Below are 20,580 nucleotides of genomic sequence, written 5' to 3' on the forward strand. Positions count from 1 at the left end.
TATGAAGTAATGTTAAATAGAGAAAGAGTGTCCCTACTTATTAATAAAGAGATCATATTTTACATAGAATGAAATGTACTTTGAAGGAATAAGGAAGAACTGAGGAGGGAGAGAAATTACTTTCTCAAAGGCATGTTATCACAAAACTGTATGTTCACACAGTGAATAACAAGCAGACCAGTTTGATTAGAATGGCAAGTGTGTGAAGAGGAGTACTATGATTAAAATATGAGAAAATAATTTAAATCCAACCTGTGGAAGGATGTAAAGGTTAGCTGCACAGGAAAGTGTGTGTTTTGTTTTGTAACACTGCATCAAAATCATCATGGAGACACTTTCCCCAAATCCATTAACATCATGGGATTGGGGTATCAGGGAACTAACTGTTCACTGCCCAGAGAGTAAAGTTCAGAAGGCTCTCTTGATGGTGGGAGCTCACTGAGATGTGAAAAACCCCCTTAATGTGTAAAACATTACCTGATCTTGTTGCTTTTTACTTTCCCCTAGAGTTTGAGAACACTTTAAGGCACATAAAGTCCTATAGATGCCTTTGGAGTTATTTGAAGACACTCAGAAATGCTACAATTTGAGAACGGGGACATTTCTCGGGTATTTGAATGCATTTGTCTCTACCTCCCTTCCTGGTTTGTAAGGGGGAAAGGTCTCAGAGTATCAAGAGGACTCAGGAACTTTTCAGTTCTTTGGAAATGTTGTCACAAGTGGTTTAGAATGAATCAGTACCCATCCAAGGAATTTAACCTAGGAAGCTGCAGACCCCAGGCTTTGATAAAAGACATAAATAGCTGCTTTACTAAAAGAATTTAATATCAGTTCAGTAGTTATAGAGCAGCAGAGAAATAGCAATAGTAGAAAAGAGTAGCAATTTAATTCTGGAACAGAGAAATAAGGAAGAGAAGCAGAGAAAGCATGGCCTATCCTATTTCTTTAAACATATTATGCCATTAACAACTGCAATAAAGAAGCATGAGGTGACCTAAACAAATGTATTTTCTTATTCATGTGTTTAACCAATAGGTTTGCCTTCCATGGACATAGAGAGGTTTGATGACTTTCAACCAGGTTTATGGGAAGAAAGTGCTATTTTAAGATTTTCCTAACTTTTGCTTTCTGTTTATTAAAATGCATGATACAATTGCTATTGTTTTTACTTTCTTGATTAGCAAATGGTCATGTTTAATAATTAATAGTGGCATCAGTGGCTGATCTATTAAAATGCAGAATATATAGATGGGGTAGGTGATAACTATAGTGGAAAACTGTAGAAGTATATTCCCTCCCCATCCTTCAGAGTTATGCTAAAACCTTGGGGTTGAAAACTAGTATTTTATCCAGGCCTCTGGTGATACTATCCCTCCCTTTTGGAATGAATATAGTTGGGGTGAGCTAGCTAGCCTCAGTCCAGGAATAGAAAGAATCTAAAGAAGGTTGGGGTGGGGGAGTCAGTGCTACACCCAGGCTCTATACAGTTAAACTTCTGAGTGTTGAAATGTCTTCTTCCAAAAAGAAGAAACCCATGTTTTTTTCATCTATCAGTACATAGTGTGTATGAGACTTATGTATTTTTAAAAGAGATATAACTTGAACATTTAAGCTTTGATCTGAAAAAGAGGAGTCAGAGACTATGGTTCCTTTTCTGGGAAAGAGATATTACATTTTCTGAGAACTCTAATTGAAACCAGAAGCCAGAAGTAGAAAAAAAGTTCAAAACCTGTCAGATAACATTACTAGTTGGAGGACAGCAGAATAGTGTCCAGCGACTATGGTGCCAGAGTGTAGGGAACAATGGTCAACAAAGACTATATTCTAAACCCACATACACAGCTGGTTGAGAATGAACTCCATATGAGACCAGAAATGATGAAGGCACACTGACATCAGCAAAGGCATAAAAGCCATACCATGCCAGAGCTTTATGAAGCAGCCAGGTGGTACAATGGATAGAGAACCTGACTTGGAACCAGGAAAACCTCAAATTCAAATTCAACCTCAGACACTTTCCAGCTGTGTGACCTGATTAAATGACTTAATCTCTATTTGCCTCATGGATCACTGATCCAAAGGGGAGTAATTCTCTGGAGGAGAAAATGCAAATCATTGAAATATCTTGATCGAGACTATGCTATGGACAATTGATTTATGGAATCATGAAGAGTTGGACACAACTGAAAAACCGAACAAGAACAAAAATAAGTAGTTCCAAGGTCTGTATGTATTATCTCATTTGATCATATTACAACCTTAGGAGTAAATACTAGCATTATCCTCATTTTTACATATGAGGAAACAGTCTGAGAGAGAGGTTAAGGAACTTGCCAATGATCATATAGCCAGTAAATGTCTAGAACAAGATTGGAATTCAAGTTTTCCTGACTCTATATTCATATTGTCTCATATTGTCAATATATTTATTCTTCTAAATGTATGACCTGGAATTGTCCATTCTTTCTAACAATTGCATATATTATTGGGGAAAAGTGAAATCCATGGGAAAATATGTTATTGCAATTAAAAATTTTTAAAAACAAAATTGCACTGAAATATTTGGTTTTTGCATCATGAAAATGACATCATTTCCCAATATATCCCTGACTTCCATCTCCCTACTCCATCACCACCATGGGAGCTATCCCTCATAGTAAGGAACAACGCACATGATATTACACATTCATAGAAGCATACATCTTCAAAGAAATTAAGAGTGCTTTCTCATATTCTTTGCAGCCAAATTTGATTATTATTTTGAAACTTTTAATTTCCTGTTATTGTTATTACCATTTTAAAAATTTACACAGCTTTACTAATTGCTTAAATTATTTTTCTAGGTTCTGATTGCTTCACTGTTTATTCATGACTTTTAAATAATCAAATCATTCTTCAATTATCTCTCTTTGAAATATATTCTAGGTCAGTTGTTTTTTCCTATTATATATTTCCTATTATCTTTTATTTTTCAGCCTTTTGATTTATTTTATTATTTTCTGAGATCTCTTGAAGTTGTAAGTTTCCTTTGGCCAATTCTAAACGTTAAGGAATTGTTTAAGAAATTAACTTAGTAAGATTTTAAAACCTTTTTAGTAAGCAAATTAATTCATTTTTCTCATAATTGTATTGCATTGCTCTCATTTTTCTTGTTTATCTACTCATTCTCTCTTGCTCTTCAGTTTTTAAAGTCATGTTTTGCTTTTTAAAAAACTTATTTCTTTAACTCTCCTGGAAATTCTTGTTGGGATTGTGTCCAGTATGTATTTTAATTTGAGCTTTTGTCATTGTTTTCTACATTTATCTTTTAAGCTTCCTTGTCACTATAGGAACTATTTTATGATCAGGTTCTTTTTTGTTGTTATTGTCTGTTCACTTTTTCAGCTGACTTTTTTAAATTCTATATTTATGATGTGTATTTCTGGAGTGGTGGATGTCTGTTCTCAGCTTCTGTCCTTTTAAATTCTTCTGCTGCTTTCAAACCTTATTCTGGTGGTCTACAAGTTTTGGGGGCTTTCAAATTAGTATTATCCAGGGAGAGGTCTCTTCAGTGATCTCCTGGTCTAAACTCTATAAGTGCTTGATCTAGGTTTAGTTCTATTGGCTCATGTGAAATTGGGTTTCAATAGATTCCACTAAACTCAGTCATTATTATTCTACTGGATATTTTGCAATCTCAGAGTGACTGAACTTCTAGCTTCCCTTATATTCCCTTCATATATAACCTTCATCTCTTGATCTAATTAATTTACTTCAGTCTCATATGCTGTGTTAAAGTTATAACTGAGCTTCCATTCTGCTCCTGGGTTTCGAGTCATACAAATAAGTTTTTGCAGCTTGCTTTGTGTTCATTACTTGGCTAGAGCCCCATGCTTATTTAAGACCTGTTCACTCCTCTCTGCACTAAAACTGGGACCTGAAGCTGGGTAATTGGGGACAAAATAGCTAGAGGGTGCATGTTCTTGCTTACAGAACTAGTTTGGAGGTGCTCTGAGTTCTCTATCCTCTCTCCCCAGTGCTTCTTTCCTTGGTGTTACAACTTGATTCCCTTTCCACTCCAGGTTCTGCCATGCTGCTACTGACACTATGCTATTCTTCTGGCTAATCTCCATCCCAATGTCTTTTCTGTCTTCTTAAACTGTTCTGGGCTAGAAAATGACTCATTGTGTAGTTTTTTTAAAATTAGAATTCAGGTTTGGCATATTTTCTTATGCTGTTATGGAGCTGTTTAATAATAGTTAGACAAAAATATTTCCTCTCAGCCATTTTGGCATTTCCTCCATGAACACTTTATTTTTAATCAATTTCTATGTCTACCCATATTTCTCTATATTAATCACATTCATCATTTCCTATAGTTTCTCATTTACATTGATGAGCCATACCTTGTTTAGCTATTTCTAAATCTAGCAGCAGCTACTTTATTTCCAGTTCTTTGGATTAATATCCAAAGATATTTTCCACTTACTTTTGTCATTAACCTTCCTGTGGCATATATCTAGCATTGATATCCCTGGGTCAAGACTTTATGGCTACATTAGTCAATCTCTGCATGAACTCCAAATTGCCTTTCAAAATGGTTCATAAAACCAACAACAAGATATACATCCATCCAATATTAAGTCCCATCTTTGTCATCTTTGGCGATTTATTGGTTATGAGGTAAAACAATATTTATTTTGATTTGAATCTCTTTTATTATTACTATTAACAACCAAAATAACACATGGCAATGATCTCTGCCAAAGGGATATTACCCCGGATACCACATGCCAATGATATTTGGTCAAAAGGAAGTTTAAAGTTTGGTTTGGACACTAGAAGTTTTTACCATGAAAAAGGAATTGGTATATCTGCAAGAGATGTCATTGTTTTTTCCTTGTCGTATAAAATAAGAAGACTATTAAGAATGTTGTTTTGGCATTTTGTGATAGCAGCTCCAGCAAGGGATTAATCAGCTGAATCTGAGGAAAATATTGTGAAATCAAAGGAGGTATCTCAATGGACCATTGGGTCTCCATAAGCATCTTGTGACATGAATTGTTCTTATTTTTACTAAGAATTCAATGTGAATGCTGTCTTCAGCTACCTGGTTTCCTTCTTTATGGAATAAAGAAATAAGCTTTAGATCATTCCTTTGAAAATTGAGAAAAACTAAGGAAATGATTTATTCTCTATGGCTCATTCTAACAGCTCCCTCCAACCTCTAATTTTTAAACTGATACTCATATTATATTTTGAACTATTCCTCCAAGTTATTTACCAATCAATAATAATTTTTTATTAAGCACTTATTATGTGCCAGATATCCTGCAATATAAAGAAAGAACAAAAATAAGTACTTGCACTCAAGAACCTTACAACGAAGTAATGTGAACAGTTATATACAAAGAAGATGCACACAGGATAAATTGGAAAAGAAAAAGCATTAAGGGGAATCAGAAAAAATTCTTATATAAAGTAGAATTTTATTTGGAACTTGAAGGAAATCAGGAGACACAGATAAAGATGAAGAACATTCCAGCAATGTAGATGAGCCAGTGAATGTCTGGAGATGGAATGTCTCATGTGAGAAGCAGCAAGAAAGTTAGTCTTACTAGATTAGAAAGTACACAATAGTGAGTAAAATATAAAAGAACAAGAAAGTTGTGGGTTGGGGATCTGAATATAAAGGACTTCAAACATCAAAACACTGATTTTATATATAATTCTGGGAATGATAGGGAGCTACTAGAGTTAATTGTGTAGGGGGGGATGCATTTTAATTTAACAGAGCAGAAGATAAAGGTCTGAAGTGAAGGGAAACTCATGGCAGGCAAACCAGCCTGCAGGCTATTGTTATTCCAAGTGTAAAGTGACCAAGATTATAAGAGTATCACAGAAGAAAATGGGGCAGGTAAGAAACAATACAAAGAAAATACCAACAGGCCTTAGCAACAGATTAATTTTGGGTCGTGTGCATGGTACAGAGACTGAAAGAGTGAAGGATGACATCTAGATTGCGAGTTTTGGTTGCCAGGAATTTTGTTGATGCCCTTGACAATAATATGAAGTAACAGAAGAGTTGAGGATTTGCTACACATTTATCTCTTTCAGAATATTGGATGATAGTGTCTAGCTTAAATACATAGTATTTAAAAGAGTTGCATGTCTAGCTCTGGTCTAATGGTCTAGTGGTTTCCTTAATTGAGAACTTGATTACCTATATGGGTTTCAAAGGTTCTTATGGTGGTGATTGCTACATTAGTAAGTTCCCTAAAATAATAGAGAAAAAGATGCAGGTGAATCGTATCATTGAGGGAGGATGCAATAATTACATAAGCTCTTTGTCTATAATTAGTATCTAGTCACTTGAATGCAAGAGTTCCAGACAGACCTTCATCCTTCATTGAAGAGAGGAGAGTTGTGTAGAAAGCTGTGATTAAAGGCAAAGTTACAGACCCACTCAGAGAAAAGAAAAACACATGATCTGGTTGTGGGAAAAACTCTTTCTTCCTTTTTCCAGTTCAGAGAAAGAAAAAACCCTCCTCAACCAGAACTTGTGATTCTGACCATTTCTTTCTATGCTTTTGCAATTTTTCTTTTCAGGATTTTTGGTTCATGTTCTTTAACCACTTTTCTATTGGGGAATGTTATTGATTTTATATATTCTTTTTAGTTCCTTGGAGATCAGAACTTTTCCAGCGACAATTGATAAATAGTTTCTCCTCCCCCAAATTTCAGCTCAAAAAAAAATCCTAATTGTGCAATTTTCTTTGTGAAAAAGTTGAAAAAAAATATTTTTCTGATTGATTTGAAAAGGGAAGATATTAAAAAGGCTCAAGATTTGTGAGGGTTTTTTTTTAAACATAGCTGTAGGTCCACAATGTGCCTAGAACTTTCATTAGTTTGTCTAGAAGGATCCATGTACAAGTTGGAATGGCATTCTCTAAGTATGTATTATGATTCCCAGAAATCTTTCCTCTACCCTAGCTGATACTAAAAGAATCAAGCTTCAAAACTGTTTCAAAAGGCTGGAATTGTGGGATCAAACTAAAGAAGAAATTGAAATTTTCTTGCACAAACAAAATTATACAATTAAGGTTTTTTTTTTCAAAGCAGAAACTTATTTAAGCATACTTAACAGAAGCCAGAAGTAAAAACAAAAACAAAAATAACCTCTTTCCTCCAATGTTCCTGCATATAAACACTAACAATTGAAATAATTTAAGAGAAAGCATTAAGAAGAATAAAAGTAGGTAAAAAAGACAAAGAGAAGACAAAAACATCATGTGACCTCCAGGTTCTATGAATTAATTCAGAAGTTTCATTTGCTATAAAGACCATCCAAAAGGGCTTATTCTTGCATCATTCTTATTGCAGAGATAATCAAGAAATAACTATTTTCTGATAAAGGGACATAATATATCTTGTTGACTTAATGTTTCATGTATTGCTGAAGCCCCTGAACAACAACAGTAAATTCTTTTATTATCTAGAACTGAATGGATTATAATTAATCCAATATTTTGACTCATAGAAAGTTTCCACATATGCCATATGTGATAAGAACCTTAAAATGGCTGAACCATTATTATAAGCACCAACTTTCACTAAACTCTATTATTTGAGATCTGAGAACATATTTCTTTATCTTTTATACCTCACCTTTTAGTCTTTAACTATTACCTAAATTAGAAGGAAAGAGAGAGGGAGAAGGAAAAAAAACAGAAAAAAGTATAGTACAATATATTTAATGAAAATAAATACCACACCAGCTCTGACGTCAGGAGGACCTGAGTTCAAATCTGACTTCAGACACTTCACACTTTCTAGCTGTGTGACTCTGGGCAAGTCACTTAACTCCAATTGCCTCAGCAAAAAAGAAAAGAAGGAAGGAAGGAAGGGAGGGAGGGAGGGAGGGAGGAAGGAAGGAAGGAAGGAAAGAAGGGAGGAAACAAGGAAGGAAGGAAGAAAGGAAGGGAGGAAGGGAGGAAGGAAGGAAGGAAGGGAGGAAGGAAGGAAGGAGGAAGGGAGGGAGGGAAGGAAGGGAGGAAGGAAGGAAGGGAGGAAGGAAGGAAGGAAGGGAGGGAGGAAGGAAGGGAGGAAGGAAGGAAGGAAGGAAGGAAGGGAGGGAGGGAGGAAGGGAGGGAGGAGGAAGGAAGGGAGGAAGGAAGGGAGGAAGGGAGGAAGGGAGGGAGGGAGGAAGAAGGGAGGGAGGAAGGAAGGAGGAAGGAAGGAAGGAGGAAGGAAGGAAGGAAGGGAGGGAGGAAGGAAGGGAGGGAGGGAGGAAGGAAGGGAGGGAGGGAGGAAGGAAGGGAGGGAGGAAGGAAGGAAGGAAGGAAGGAGGAAGGAAGGAAGGAAGGGAGGGAGGAAGGAAGGGAGGGAGGGAGGAAGGAAGGGAGGGAGGGAGGGAGGAAGGAAGGAGGAAGGAAGGAAGGAAGGAAGGAAGGGAGGAAGGAAGGAAGGGAGGGAGGGAGGAAGGAAGGGAGGGAGGAAGGAAGGAGGAAGGAAAGAAGGAAGGAAGGAAGGAAGGGAGGAAGGGAGGGAGGCAGGAAGGAAGGAAGGGAGGAAGGAAGGAAGGAAGGAAAGAAGGAAGGAAGGGAGGAAGGAAGGAAGGGAGGAAGGGAGGGAGGGAGGAAGGAAGGAAGGGAGGAAGGAAGGAAGGAGGAAGGAAGGGAGGGAGGAAGGAGGAAGGAAGGAAGGAAGGAAGGGAGGGAGGGAGGGAGGAAGGAAGGAAGGAAGGAAGGGAGGAAGGAGGAAGGAAGGGAGGAAGGAAGGAGGGAGGAAGGAAGGGAGGGAGGAAGGGAGGAAGGAAGGGAGGAAGGAAGGAAGGAAGGGAGGAAGGAAGGAAGGGAGGAAGGAAGGGAGGAAGGAAGGGAGGGAAGGAGGAAGGAAGGAAGGAAGGAAGGAGGGAGGGAGGAAGGAAGGAAGGAAGGGAGGGAGGAAGGAAGGAAGGGAGGGAGGGAGGAAGGAAGGGAGGAGGAAGGAAGGAAGGAAGGAAGGAAGGAAGGAGGAAGGAAGGAAGGGAGGAAGGAAGGAAGGAAGGGAGGGAGGAAGGAAGGAAGGAAGGGAGGGAGGAAGGAAGGAAGGGAGGAAGGAAGGAAGGGAGGAAGGAAGGAGGGAGGAAGGAAGGGAGGGAGGGAGGAGGAAGGAAGGAAGGAAGGAAGGAAGGAAGGAAGGGAGGAAGGAAGGAAGGGAGGAAGGGAGGGAGGAAGGAAGGAAGGGAGGAAGGGAGGGAGGAAGGAAGGAAGGGAGGAAGGAAGGAAGGGAGGGAGGGAGGGAGGAAGGAAGGAAGGGAGGAAGGAAGGAAGGAAGGAAGGGAGGGAGGAAGGAGGAAGGGAGGAAGGAAGGGAGGAAGGAAGGGAGGAAGGGAGGAAGGAAGGAAGGAAGGGAGGGAGGAAGGGAGGAAGGGAGGAAGGAAGGGAGGAAGGAAGGGAGGAAGGGAGGAAGGAAGGGAGGGAGGAAGGGAGGAAGGGAGGAAGGAAGGGAGGAAGGAAGGGAGGGAGGAAGGGAGGAAGGAAGGGAGGGAGGAAGGAAGGGAGGGAGGGAGGAAGGGAGGAAGGGAGGGAGGAAGGAAGGGAGGGAGGGAGGGAGAGAGGGAGGGAGGGAGGGAGGAAGGGAGGAAGGGAGGAAGGAAGGGAGGAAGGAAGGGAGGGAGGGAGGAAGGAAGGGAGGGAGGAAGGAAGGAGGGAGGAGGGAGGAAGGGAGGGAGGAAGGAAGGAAGAAGGAAGGAAGGAAGGAAGGAAGGAGGAAGGAAGGGAGGAAGGAAGGGAGGGAGGAAGGGAGGGAGGGAGGAGGAAGGAGGAGGAAGGAGGAAGGAAGGGAGGGAGGGAGGGAGGGAGGGAGGGAGGGAGGAAGGAAGTACCAAGGTTTAAGGTTTAAAATCAGATTGGTGGGCTGGAGGAGTCAGTGTCTCCCATCGTCCATGCAAAGTTTCAAAGAGCCACTGCCTGCTTTCCATATGTGCCTCAGCCTCCCCACCCTCCCTGCAGGAGGTTCTCAAGTTGCACCCATTGTTTTGATTTCCGACCTCTCCCAGTGTACACCACCAGCAAGGCAAGCCAAGGTGATGTCTCCAGTGCTGATATCCCAAGAACTTCCATTTTCTTTCCACCCTGTTTGTGACTCCCCCTCACAATGCCAGTCTTCTTCTTCCTACTTCTTTGTTTCTTCCCTCCCAAGTTGCTGCTGTGCAAACAAGGACAGGCCCAGTCAACATATCAGTCTTGCAAATACAACCTCTGTTTTGTGGCCGAATTATCAAGCATGAAGAAGGAGTTAGGGCTGCTCAGTCAGAAGCCAGAAGGGCTGGAGCCACTTCTCTCCAGTCCTACAAAGTCAAGGTAACCAGTGTGATCTGACACACTGGAGACAGTCCTGCTTCCTCCCATATTGCCACAACCTGAGAAGAAATGGAAGTCATTACAGGCAACAGAGATTCTACGGGCCTGAAGGAAACTCAGGAATTTCTGAAACATTTCAGGCTTTGTACTTCAAAAGTGGTTTACACTATGCAAACTTAGCCCTCCGTCTGTCCCATTTACAAAATTCTGGTCCTTCCCTTCCTGATAAAAGGCAATAGGGGATATGGTCCATTGCAATACAGACCAAAGAATTCCACAGGGTGGAAAGACAATGATGCCCTGAGAAAAACTGCCTCTTGTATTTCCGTCCCTTTTTCCATCCATCTCCCCACATCCTCTGCCAAATGATCCCTGTGACCAATCTAAGAGGTGAAATGGTTTCAGCTTTCTTGAAAACCCCTTCCCAGACAAAGCCAGCCCCGTCAAGTCCATTTCACACCGGACTGCTCATGTCTCTCAGTCTCAGGTACCTCAAGGAGCGGTTATATTAGTCTCTCCCTCAGCCACTCTATCATAACTGTAACCTTGCCAATCAAATGTCATGATACTGGAGGATACCAAGTCAAAATTGTGTCCCTTCAGTAGACTTTTCCTGAAGAAGAAACTTTCCAGAATCCCAGAAGATGTTTTTCAAATGTTCTCACCTTAAAGCCCCTCTTCATCCTCATACTGGAGAAAAGCCATTCATCTGCAGCTGGGTAGGCTGCAGTGAAAAGGAAATTGCTCTCTTAGATGAAATTCTTAACTCATACAGGAGAAAAGAAATTTGTGTGCCCTTATGTGCTTATTATGTTAATAGATCACTTGACAAAACATACCCACATCACAGACCAGCAAGACGATCCTAAACTGACAGGCAGACATTGGCAAAAAATAAATGAATAAATGAAACAAATAAAAAATAAACCAGAATTGCTTAATCAGAGAAATCTAGAAGCAAAGGAGTGTCTCTGAGTCCGTTAGTTCCCATGCTATCATAGGAATGATTCAGGACATAATCTGCATTTGACATTTTTGCAAAAGCTTCTTTTTAGAACACTTAACTGTACTGGTTAAAATGCAGAATTAATATAATTGTTTCTGTGTGTGTGTGTGTGTGTGTGTGTGTGTGTGTGTGTGTGTGTGTGTGTTTGGGGCAATTCTTAATGAAAACCCTTTCTTTCCCCTCTAATTGAGGCCCTGTTTCTGAAATATATTGCACCTCGTTCAGTCCCCAACTGATGGATGCCTCTTCAATTTCTTTGCCATCATAAAGAGCTGTAATAAACATTTTTGTACAAATAGGTCCTTCTTTCTTTCTTTCTTTTCAAAAATCTCTTTGGGACACATGCCTAATAGTGATACTGTTGGATCATGGTTTGTAGTTCTTTGGACATATTTCCAAATTACACTGCAAAACAATGCATTAATGTCTCAATTTTCCTACATCCCCTCCAATATTTACCTTTTTCCTTTTCTGTCATATTACCTAATTTGATAGGTGTAGGATAGTATCTGAGAATTGTTTTATTTTGTATTTTTTCTGATCAATAGTGTATTAGAGCATTTTATGTGACTATAGATAACTCTGATTACTTTATCTGAAAACTACTTGTACATTTTTGACTATTTATCAATTGAGCAATGACAAATTTTGATACATTTGATTCAGTTCTCTGTATATTTGAGAAATGAGGCCTTTATCAGATTATATATGTTTATCATATTATCTCTACCTTTTACCCATCCTCAAAAGTATTTTACTTCAGACTACTGCTTCCCCCAATCCATCTTCTCTCCCATCAGCCATCCTCCATCTTTTTTCTCCTTTCTTTCCTATTTTCCTATAGGGCAATATGGATTTTATACCTATACAAGTTCATTTGTTATTCCTTCTTTGAACCAATTCTGCTGAAAGTAGGCTTCAATCATTCCTCCACTCCATGCTGCTTTACCTTCCCTTTCAGTGTAATAGCTCTTTCATGTTTCTTTAAGTGAGATAATTTTCCCTGTTCTTCCTTTTTATTTCCTCCTTTTACCAGTGCAACTTCTGTTTCTCCCCTTAATTTTATATTTTTGAAGTTATTCCATCATATTTATCTTATACCTTTGCTATCTTGGCCGTGATTACATTTCTTTTATTTATTAACTTGCTTTATTATATGATTCTTTTATCTCTACATAGTTGTTTATTTAATCCCTTTTTCTTGCTTCATATAAAATCCATGGGTAATCACATATATTTTGAACTGTGTATATTTAATCCTTGTTGGAGAAAGGAGACTTTCTTGTTGGAATACATATAATGAAAACCAGTTGATATCTACATCCTTGGCCAAATGTATGGGATATCTCTACCTCGGGTCTGAACAAGCTAGGTAGTTTTGAGTGTATTTTATGTTTGTGGTTCATTTTAATAAGCAAACTCTAACATGTTAAAAAAAAAAAGAAACCTATATACATCTTCATCGTTTTCCCTTGGCTAAAGTTGTATGAATTGCTTTTCTATAACCACCACCTAGGTAGCTTTGAACATTAGATCCCTGATTGGATCTTCAGCTTTCTATGTGGAAAGGAGAGAACCCTTTGGAGAGAATGCTATCTAAACGGAAGGTTATACCTTGAAACAATCCAGTATAAAAGGAATAAGCTCAGTCACACTTTGAATTCTGTTGTGATTCTTATTGGTTTCTGGTTAAATTAATTGTGTAAAGAGTTCTTTCATGTGGTTTTTAATGATTCATAATTCTTCCTTTGAGAACTGTTTTAACCTTTATCTATGAGGTTTTACAAATTTCTGTTAGTTCCGTATGTATCTTGGATACAAGACTGGTCTCAGAGATATCTGATTCCTCCTCTCCCCCATTGGATCACTTTATTTCCTATCCTACTTATATTAATTTTATTCATGATTTTCAATTTCATATAATCAATATCATCCATTTAAACAACAGAAACCTTTTTTGGCTTCAGCTGAATGTGAGTTCAGACTAAAAGTAAAAGTGAAAAATTACATTTGGAAGTTGTAAGATTTTCCAATAAATTTGAGCCAGGAATACTTTTTGAAACTGTGGTGGTATGTATGGGAGAATTCATATACAAGTTGAAGATAAGAATGTCCACAAATATACAAAGGTATATAAAATAGGTTGTATAAATAATATTTATTGATAATAAATCATAATTTAGTGACCCCTCATAATCAGTTATGTATCCTTATGTGGGGTCACAATACGCATTTTAAGAACTTTTGTTGTAAATCACTAACAATAAGGAAAGTGCAAATCCAAACAGCTCTAAAGTTTCATTTCATAATTGAATGTGGAAATTAGTCAATATTATGAAAGTTGTGGAACACTAATTTGTTGTTGATGAAGTTATGAATAGATGTCATTCTGCAAACTCATTTGAAATTAAACTAAGAAGATGACTAAGCTATTCATACTCTGTATCCTAGAGATCTCATTTTGAGGCATATACCAAAGCGAGGTCAAGATTAAAAGAAAAATCTCATATATTTCAAAATATTTATAGTAATACTTTTCATAGGAGAAGAGAATTAGAAACAAAATAGATGTCTATTGATTTGGGAATGGCTAAACAAACTGTAGTATATGAAAGTGATGTAATAATATATAAGAAATGATGAATATGGTGATTACAAAGAAGCTTTGGAAGATATTTGAACTCTTGCAGTATGTAATAACCAAAACCAGCAAAAGAATGTACACAACAACAGAACAATAAAACTGAATTATGTGCTTATATGCAAGTGATTTAAAAATAAAAGATGTCAAGAAAAAATTTGTACAGATACAAATTTGAAATCTTGCATTATATATTTTTTATTCTTTACATTAAGATTTAAGGAATTACATGAGTTCAAGGGAGATCGAACATAGTGGAAACATATATGGGGAAGGGGATATGATACATGTAATTTCAAATTCCATTCTAGACCTTGGTTGATCACAAATAATATAAGCCAATAGTGTAATGTAACTTGCATGCATATGTGTGTGTGTGTTTGTGTGGTGTGTGTGTGCGTGTAAGTGTATATATATACATAAATACGTAAATCCATACATACACAATTTTGGTTTTACTAATGGAGTTAAGTTACATAGATCATTGGTGTTAGTCATTTTATTTGGTTCTTCTCTGCTTATACTACATTTGGGTAACATTTTTAGTTCTGGTAATCCCCTTAAAGGGAATGTTGATTAAAAGGAACGCTTTAAGAAGAAGATGATTACTTATTTGTGAGGAGCTCTAAAATGATGCTTTATGAAGAATGTTGAAAAGTCTTCAGATGTCTGACCTAAAGAGGAAAAAAACAAAGAAAAATGTAAAATCTGAGCTTTAAAATTAGAAGGAACTTTAGAAAGTGACTTTCATCTTGTTCAATCTCCTATCCTATATGAATAAGAATCCTTTCAATAAGGAAGAATTTGGGATAGATGATTAACCTAGCTCTCCTGGATAATAATAATGATAATAACAATAATAATATAAATTGTAGGGGAGAAAAATTTAAAGATAATGTCTAAAAACAGAAAAATAAAACTTTTCACACTTCAAATTACATTTTATTCAAGTTTTGAGATGGAAAATCAAACAAACAGTAATACCCACACCCAGATGCTGGTATTCCCTCCTCACAGGCAGCTGCCTCTTAGCATCTGATAGAAGATTGAAGGGAGGGAGAAGGGGAAGAGTATCCAAGAACAGAATGAACCAGATGAATGGAAGAGAAGAAAAAAAAGTGAAAAAAAAAAGGATTCTCAGAATAACTAGAACTGAATTAAAGCTGCTAAAAGCACTATCATTGCCACTTTCAGTTCTAGTTTGTGGAGAATATTGAAAGATAAGCATAGCCCTAAAATCAGATGTCACAAACCTGCATGTTTGCGCCAACTTTTCTATTCTAAGGAGCGCTCACATGGATCTGTGGAGAAAAAACAAACCACGAATAATTCTCTGACACAAACTCCACACAGATATTCAATATGTCACCAAATAACATGAAAAAAAAAATAAGATGAGATTTTGATCTGTAGAAGTTTATTTTATAATGAATTTGCTTCCCTATTACAGGGAAACTGGAAATAAAGGAAAACAAAAATTAGAAAGACTCACCAGTTTTAGTCAAGTCAAGGACATTTTCTTTTTTAATTCCATATGACTTATACATCTCTTCAAATTTTTTTTTAATTTCTTGATTCACAGTTTCTCCTTTCTGTCGACCTACATTTGGAGAATATTATATTGTTATAAATCATGAATTAATTAATTAATGAAATAATAAAGAAACATAAATTTAAGAAGTCATGTTTTCCAGCCAATCCTCTGAGTGTTTTGGATATAAATAGGGGGGAAAATTAGATAGTTTGCTTTCAAGGAACTCTTTAGACTCTAGTTAGAAAAACAGAACATAAAAAGGAAGTTCATAGCAGAGAGGCCAGAAAAACCCAGAAATCCTTAGAGTATAACATATCCTTAGCTGTTAAGGCCTAAGATGATGTCAGAAAAAAAAAAAGAGAGTGCTAAAGGTCTGCAAGGAATAGAGTTAAGATTAATGTTAAGATCCAGAAGAGTAATGCAGAATCAGGATGCATGGTAAGACCTCCATGTTTCCAGAGAGAATATTATTTGTTTCTTATTTCATTTAAGCACCAGTAGATCCAAAGAGTGGACATTTATTTTCCCTTTAACAAAGAATACCAAACAGAAATATCAGGTTTCCTTTGCTTTTTGCTTAAGCTTCTAGGTACAATTTGACCTTTTCCTCTTTCTTTTTTCTTCTATTAACAGGAACATATTTTATTAATGGTTAGATAGGATAAAGGAGGGAATGATAAAAAAAAAAAGATTAACTATAGAAGGATTTGTCTTACATCTCAAAACGACATTGAAAATACAGAATTTCTCACAGAATGATCTTGTTATTCTCAGTAGCTAAGAAGGCTGATAAAGGCAAGGATGAGAATGGTAAGATTAAAGAGAAAGCAAGCCTGAATTTGCTGCTGAGACAGAATTCCAGGAAGAGAGACAAAAGGTCACTTACTGTAGAGTTCCACTCCTTTGGTTTCCCTTCCATGAATCTTATTAGTTGTGTAAATCAGGAGATAATCATTTGGGTCAGCATCTTCCACATACAGTATATTGTTGCCTGGATCTGTAATAAAGTGAGATCATAATCCCTTCACTAGTGCAGGAAGAACAAGCAGAAATTCTACATTCAATGACTACTCCTTCACTAGGGTCTGGCTGGATTCCTCTCATCTATGTAGAGAAAATAACACTGTCCTACATCCTAATAAGGACCTTGCATTCAGAATTATTATGACATCTTATTAGTAAAGCATTTTTAAATGACACTGACAAATTAGAGTGGTAAACTAGTGAGAAGAATCAAGTTTATACCAATTAAGAATTGGTTAATGAAGCTCAGGATTATAATTCAGAGAATTTTTCCAGGGATTTTCCAAGAAGAGGGAGTAGATTTTTCTGCATGCGTCCAAAGGGTAGAACTAAGAATACTGGGTGATCTATTTAGCCATATATTAAAAAAAAAACATATTCTAACAATCAAAACTGAACAAAAATAGAAAGGTCTTCCTGAAAAGGTAGAGTTTCCATGTCACTCCCATACTGGTGCACAGTTTGTGTTTGTGTGTCCTTGAACTATTAAAAAAAAAAGGCTGTTCTGCCTCCTGTTTCTCTAATTTTTCAAGATTAGATTTATAAATTGTGCCCATTCAATGAATACAGCTGGAAGAGTACTTGATTTGAAGATGAGGTTAGGACTGATGTTCTAACTCTTTCTTCAATTTACAAACTATGTGATCTTAAGCAAGTCATCTTCCTTCACTAAACCTGTCTTCTTATCTGAAAAAGGAAACTATATTATATATATTTTTGTAAAACATTTTGTAAACTATAAAATGGTATTCAAGTACTCTTTTTAATTTCCTTTGATGATAATACCTCACATTTTCGGTCACAAAATAATCAGTCTGTTCACTTGATCCTAAAATAAGATTAGAACTTAATAAATGAAAAACATTTATAAATCTGAAATGACAATAAGAATTATTAATACATACATCGGAGTTTGTATTTATTGTTTTCCAGTTTGTTAGCAAATACTGCCACTTGCTTACATTCACCATTTGTCCTAGAAAAGGGGAGAGAAAAACACCTTGACTTAGACACAGCTGGATTGCATTAGGGCTCCCTGCTGATAAGTGTGCCTTCAACAGAAAGCTCTCATTTATTCTGGTGATTCTTCTCCCCTTCCTCACAATTACCCTTGTCATCAGTCAAGGCCAGCTCCCAGTATAGTTTATTCTCTTTATATTCTAATCCCATTACAATTCTGTGAATCTTGGTAAGGTATTTTCCCTCCTGAGCCCTAACCTAGTTTTTGTGTAGGGAAGCCCAGAACTATGACCCAGAAACCGTCTTTCACCAGACTTACCTGAGGGTGAAGTAAAATATCAGGCTGTTTACTTTCACATCAATACTGTGGATAAAAGCTGCAGAGTTGCTTTCCAAGTCATTGGAGGCCAATAATAAAGGATACCACCTTCCAACAAACTGTGAAGAAATAAAAATTAGTAAAAGGAAATGATGAGCAAAGAAGAAAGGAGAGAGTAAGTTACCAAGTTGATGGAGAGGGAGAAGACCTTTCATGGCCTTGCCCTAATATGGCAGGAGTCTGAAGAAAAGAAATAAAGCTCTGGCACAGTAATAAAGAACTCTGTCTTTTGTGACCTGTGGGGGCAACTGTGTCTATGGTTCTACAGGGCTAGATTTCCTAGGATGGTTTCTGAGGCCCCCTGACATTGTGGATCAGCAGGGGCAGCTGGAATCTCATTTTCCCATTAAGTGATTCTGCCCACTCTGAAGCCCTGTCTGCCTATGGGTGGCCATGCCCTATGAGTGTAGAGACTGGGGAACTGCTTTGTGTGATGGAGAGGGATTTCTCCCCATCTATACCTCAGTAGAGAAAGTCAAAAAAATTAATGAAGTATAGCTAACTTAGGCCTTTTTGAGCTACCAGGCTCTCTCATTGGATCAACAAGGAACAATTTTATTGGTGGAAGGTACATCATGTAAGCAACTCTCTTTCAAGATAGACAAAGGTGCATTGGGGCTACCCTGCACTTGGATCAGTTACTTCATAAGGGTAAAAAGTAAATATTTTTCAGAGGCCACATTTCAATTTAGAATACCAACTCTCTATCACAGCAGGTAACTTCCATAATAACAACAATCACAATGACAGCAATAATGATAATGATGAAGATAAGTGACATTTCTATATTGTTTAAAATTGTCCCCATTATCTTACATATTTTACCCCAATTGATTCACAATGACATTATATGTAATTCCATTCTTATCCACATTTTACAGATGAGAAAACTGAGACTCAAAGTGCCTTGCCCAGGATCTAACAGTTGGTATGTGTCTGAGCCTGGTGAACCTGGGTGATTTTGACTCCAAGTTCAATGTATTCATTGCAGCAGCTGTAAACAAGGATATAACATCAGGTCACTTCCAAGGTCATCATTTTCATCATCATCATGATCTATGAATGTATAATTCCATGGTTCTAGGAGCAAAATAATTCTTACCTATTCTACATTGTTTTCAATTTCTTTGTCTTTTAAAAACTGCTAGCTAGTGTTGTGAAGTGGGAAAAACACTCATCTGAGCCCCATGAGACATAAAACCAAGTCTTAAATCTATTACATGTCAATTCCCCAACTTAGACTTCATGTTTTTTAGCTATAAAATGAAGACTGTCCACATAATCTTTGATATCCCTTCTAGATCTGACACTCCAATCTAACAGAGAAAAAACTGCTTGCTAGGTCATCTGGAAGTCAAAATCTTTATTAAGCTGTTATTTTCAAACACCAATCAAGTGCACATGAGAAAAAGAATCCCAGATATTAAGTGAACTCCCCAAATTCATAATGCTATTAAGTGCCTTAGTCAGAATTTGGACCCAGGTCTTCTGGACTCTCATCCTTTATCTACTCTCTAATACTATCTTTAATAGTAGTATCTTTATTTCTCTACCATGAAGCCTATGTTTCGCATATTTATTCTCAATTCTTTGAATAGACAAAAGTAAAACTAAGATAATTACCTGAGGTTTAATAATTATACATAAATAATACACAAATAGCTCTTAGTAGTAGAGTTCTCTTATCCATTACCACTTTCACGTCCCCTTCTCTTCCCCTCCCCCATAAAATGGATTTCTTTATGTTGATTATGTCATACCTTACAGTCAATCTCCAAGACAGAAAACTGTTTTGCTGATATTAGAAATTATTTCCAGTTTGTAAATATGCTATAGTCATGAACACATTTATATATAGACATATACAAAGGGCTGGTTCAAATGACTAAATAAAATCAAAGACACTAAACATTCAGTATCGTGGAGCAACCGAGATTAAGATGAATTAACTGAAAATAAAAACAAGAAAATTATGAAATCATTCTTTCCATTGAGAAAGAATACATTTCAACCTCTGAAAGTTACATCACAGTTACACAAATAGACATAGACACTATGCACTCACATGCAAGTCAGACATTAAATGTTTCATAGTTTTTAAAATGCTAGCCAAAATCCTTTCAATACTAACTCTATTACTGCCTTGATTTGTTTTATGTCTCTAAATTCCCCTCTTCAACCCAATATCAATCTATACCACGATTTGTACCCTCGTATACCTTCTTGAGATTGATGTCTTTTACTGGACCAGTGGCCTCGACCTGGATGGTACAGACTAGGGCCAAACCCATAGTCAGTAGCAGATGTGTCATACTCATAGCCCTCTTTACCTCCAGCAGCCAAGAAAAAACAAGATAGGGTTCCTATGAATGTTCGTATCTGTCTCTCAGCTCTGCTTTTATATCCCATCTGAGACCTGGATTCCCCACTAAATTGACCCAGCAAGACCTCTCATTCCCCATAATGGCTTTTCCTTCATTGAAAATTTGCCAATGATAAACTATTCTTCAATAATTTCAAGGAGAGCAATGGTCCATCTCTTGAGGAACCTACTGTTCTCTTTCTCCAAAACTCAATTTCCAAGACGAATGGAACATGTTGTAATAGGCTGGCTTCCAAATAATTATTTATGCTGTGATCACACATAACAGTTGAGGAGGTTAAATTAAACCTGGTCCATCCCTGAGGCAATTCTGAGTTTAAAGAAAGAAA

At 37.3% G+C, this 20,580-nt stretch overlaps 1 protein-coding gene and 1 pseudogene across 1 annotated transcript; one reads left to right on the forward strand and one right to left on the reverse strand.

The window, feature by feature from the left end:
• The first annotated feature begins 10,070 nt into the window (after window positions 1-10,070).
• Window positions 10,071-11,326, forward strand: LOC127546845 (Krueppel-like factor 11; annotated as a pseudogene).
• Window positions 11,327-14,145: 2,819 nt separating this feature from the next.
• Window positions 14,146-20,251, reverse strand: LOC127550998 (major urinary protein 4-like). Its single transcript, XM_051980359.1, has 7 exons — window positions 20,088-20,251; window positions 17,809-17,927; window positions 17,435-17,505; window positions 16,393-16,503; window positions 15,465-15,572; window positions 15,226-15,273; window positions 14,146-14,646 (listed from the first exon to the last, which is right to left on the reverse strand). The coding sequence occupies exons 1-6, from the start codon at window positions 20,184-20,186 to the stop codon at window positions 15,248-15,250; spliced, it is 534 nt and encodes a 177-aa protein (XP_051836319.1). The 5' UTR covers window positions 20,187-20,251; the 3' UTR covers window positions 14,146-14,646; window positions 15,226-15,247.
• Between the last annotated feature and the right edge of the window lie 329 nt (window positions 20,252-20,580).

The sequence above is a fragment of the Antechinus flavipes genome, chromosome 2 (assembly GCF_016432865.1).
Source record: "Antechinus flavipes isolate AdamAnt ecotype Samford, QLD, Australia chromosome 2, AdamAnt_v2, whole genome shotgun sequence".
Taxonomy (NCBI): domain Eukaryota; kingdom Metazoa; phylum Chordata; class Mammalia; order Dasyuromorphia; family Dasyuridae; genus Antechinus; species Antechinus flavipes.